Below are 3,886 nucleotides of genomic sequence, written 5' to 3'. Positions count from 1 at the left end.
AGTGACCTGTAATATCAGGTAAATCTAAATGTCACTTTTTTTTTAATAAAATGTATCAATTAGGATATCAAACTTTATCTTTAAAGTCAATTAGACCCTCAAACTATGTTAATTGAGCAATTAGATAAATAAAAATGTCAATTTCGTTCATCAAGGCATAATTACTTGTTAATGACCTGTAATAACAGGTAAATCTAAATGTCACTTTTTTTGAAAAAATTGTATCAAATAGGATATCAAACTTTCTCTTTAAAGTCAATTAGACCCTCAAACTTTTTAAAGTTGCAATTAGATACATAAAAATGTCAATTTAGTTCATCAAGGCATAATTACCTGTTAGTGACCTGTAATACCAGGTAAATATAAATGTCACTTTTTTTTGAATAAAATGTATCAAATAGGATATCAAACTTTCTCTTTAAAGTCAATTAGACCCTCAAACTTTTTAAAGTTGCAATTAGATACATAAAAATGTAAATTTAGTTCATCAAGGCATAATTACCTGTTAGTAACCTGTAATATCAGGTAAATCTAAATGTCACTTTTTTTTTAATAAAATGTATCAATTAGGATATCAAACTTTATCTTTAAAGTCAATTAGACCCTCAAACTTTGTTAATTGAGCAATTAGATAAATAAAAATGTCAATTTCGTTCATCAAGGCATAATTACTTGTTAATGACCTGTAATAGCAGGTAAATCTAAATGTCACTTTTTTTGAATAAATTGTATCAAATAGGATATCAAACTTTCTCTTTAAAGTCAATTAGACCCTCAAACTTTTTAAAGTTGCAATTAGATACATAAAAATGTAAATTTAGTTCATCAAGACATAATTACTTGTTAGTAACCTGTAATACCAAGTAAATATGAATGTCACTTTTTTTTTAATAAAATGTATCAAATAGGATATCAAACTTTATCTTTAAAGTCAATTAGACCCTCAAACTTTTTAAAGTTGCAATTAAGTATATAAACATGTCAATTTAGTTCATCGAGACATAATTACTTGTTAGTAACCTGTAATACCAAGTAAATATGAATGTCACTTTTTTTTTAATAAAATGTCTCAAATAGGATATCAAACTTTCTCTTTAAAGTCAATTAGACCCTGAAACTTTTTAAAGTTGCAATTAAGTATATAAACATGTCAATTTAGTTCATCGAGACATAATTACTTGTTAGTAACCTGTAATACCAAGTAAATATGAATGTCACTTTTTTTTTAATAAAATGTATCAAATAGGATATCAAACTTTATCTTTAAAGTCAATTAGACCCTCAAACTTTTTAAAGTTGCAATTAAGTATATAAACATGTCAATTTAGTTCATCAAGGCATAATTACTTGTTAGTGACCTGTAATACCAGGTAAATCTAAATGTCACTTTTTTTTTTAATAAAATGTATCAAATAGGATATCAAACTTTCTCTTTAAAGTCAATTAGACCCTCAAACTTTTTAAAGTTGCAATTAAGTATATAAACATGTCAATTTAGTTCATCACGGCATAATTACCTGTTAGTGACCTGTAATACCAGGTAATTCTAAATGTCACTTGTTTTTTGAATAAAATGTATCAAATAGGATATCAAACTTTCTCTTTAAAGTCAATTAGACCCTCAAACTTTTTAAAGTTGCAATTAAGTATATAAACATGTCAATTTAGTTCATCACGGCATAATTACCTGTTAGTGACCTGTAATACCAGGTAATTCTAAATGTCACTTGTTTTTTGAATAAAATGTATCAAATAGGATATCAAACTTTCTCTTTAAAGTCAATTAGACCCTCAAACTTTTTAAAGTTGAAATTAGATACATAAAAATGTAAATTTAGTTCATCAAGGCATAATTACCTGTTAGTAACCTGTAATTCCAGGTAAATATAAATGTCACTTTTTTTTTAATAAAATCTATCAAATAGGATATCAAACTTTCTCTTTAAAGTCAATTAGACCCTCAATCTGTTTAAAGTTGCAATTAGGTACATAAAAATGTCAATTTAGTTTATCAAAAGATAATTACCTGTTAGTGACCTGTAATACCAGGTAATTCTAAATGTCACTTGTTTTTTGAATAAAATGTATCAATTAGGAACATCATGTAATAGGTTTTGATGATACCAACTGTTAAGTAGAATCCCCAAGTCTCGATACATAGGCAAAACAATGTAAGTTCGATAAGTAAACTAAGAGCGAAAATACAACCGGGTAATTTGAGCTCAACTCGGGAAATATTTAAGCTTGAGGTAAACTTGTTTGAACAACTTAGAAGTTTTCGTGTTGTAAGCAAACAGATAGATCAGAAGCAGGCACGAGACAACTCTGGAGGAATAAGGGTCTACGAGACATCAACTAAGTCTCGAGACACAAGCCAAGTTCGAGAGGTAAGGACCTCTCGATATACCTATCGAGTTTGAGACGTAAAGAATATTCGAGAGATAGACCTCTCGATACATGGGATTGAAACATCAAGTGGTCGAGACATCTTATATGGTCTCGATAAACCGGCACTTCTCCAAGAGGCTGAATGTTAGTCAACATGTGCAGACAAAATACTCTAAGTTTGGAGAAGAAGAATATCATGGAGATAAAATATTGAAAAGGTGCTGAGCGGGAGGTTTCAAAATGGACGGAAGTGGATGACACGTCAGACCTCCACCACAAACGGTCAAAAGGTGCACCAATGCTGAAGTGGTCTGATGCCCTACAAACAAGGAATAATGGGAATATAAAAAGAGTAACTTTATCCAAAAGAAGCAAGTGAAGCATGAGCTCAAGAAAGTGGAATATGGAATATTCACTACAAAACAAAAGGCTCATGTTACAAGACCACTACTCCATGAAAAATGCTAAAAATATGCAAGACCCATGATCAGCATGGGAGACAAATTTCAAACGGAATAATTTTCCCTCCAACGGAATTATTCCTCTACTCTCATATATAAGGACGTAAAGACACAAAGAAAAATATGTGAAGAAAAATATAAAGGGGTTGTGAAAAAGGTCAAGAGGTTAACAAGAGGTGTCTGATAAAAACGTTCTAGTGCAAAGTGCTTAACTTGGAATATCATCCTGATATTCAATACAGCGAGAGAACACATCTTAGTGTTCGAAGAGAGTTACAAAGCTAAACTGTTATACATCCAGAAGGTGACCAAAGCTGCTCTACATCAAAGCTGATTCAACGATAGCTTGTGGTCAGATTGGAGATTGTTACATTCAACTGTGACTATCAACAACGTCTTGCTTTGGATTAAGCAAGGGAGGCGGAGTATCCTGGCTGCTGTCCGAGCGAAAGAAACCTGAGGCTTGACGCGGGCTTGGTGATCAAAGGTCAAGTGCTCGAGAGGTGGAGTAACTGGAAGCGGGGCGAAAAACCTGAGGCTTGAGGCGGGCTTGGTGATCAAAGCTCAAGCGCTCGTTATTGTACTAGAAAGGGAAGTTTTTAGTGCAATCCTTCCAGGGAGTTTCTGGAAGAAGAGTGGAAGTAGGCGGGGTGGCCGAACCACTTAAAAATCTCTCTTGCATTTACTTTCTGTTTTTATCTCTCGCTAACTTCTCGATTGCACTGCATATAACCACACCTCTCGAACTAACCCAAACTCGTGCTAACTAAAAGGGGATAACATTTCCGCTGCGCATAAAACTTTGTCTTCACCTCGTGAGGTATCGAACCTAAACATCCTAAGTTCAATACACACGAGAGGTCGAAAAGATTTGCAAAATCTTATACAAGTCTATTCACCCCCCCTCTAGACTTGTACCCCATCCCCCTTGGGACCAACAAATTAGACCCTCAAACTTTTTAATTGAGCAATTAGATAAATAAAAATGTCAATTTAGTTTATCAAGGCATAATTACCTGTTAGTGACCTGTAATACC

General features: G+C 32.8%; 1 protein-coding gene across 1 annotated transcript in view; it reads right to left on the bottom strand.

Annotated features, from left to right (window-relative positions):
• Positions 1 to 3,861: 3,861 nt before the first annotated feature.
• The window catches only part of LOC116025476 (probable LRR receptor-like serine/threonine-protein kinase At3g47570), a 5,478-nt gene continuing 5,453 nt past the window's right edge, over positions 3,862 to 3,886 (bottom strand). The window contains exon 4 of the mRNA XM_031266709.1: positions 3,862 to 3,876. Coding sequence (XP_031122569.1) covers positions 3,862 to 3,876 — 15 coding nt within the window. The remainder of the gene's footprint in view (positions 3,877 to 3,886) is intronic.

This window comes from Ipomoea triloba, chromosome 7 (genome assembly GCF_003576645.1).
Source record: "Ipomoea triloba cultivar NCNSP0323 chromosome 7, ASM357664v1".
Classification (NCBI taxonomy): Eukaryota; Viridiplantae; Streptophyta; class Magnoliopsida; order Solanales; family Convolvulaceae; genus Ipomoea; species Ipomoea triloba.
The sequence above is the reverse complement of the archived record's forward strand: the minus strand, read 5'-3'. Positions and strand labels throughout refer to the sequence as shown.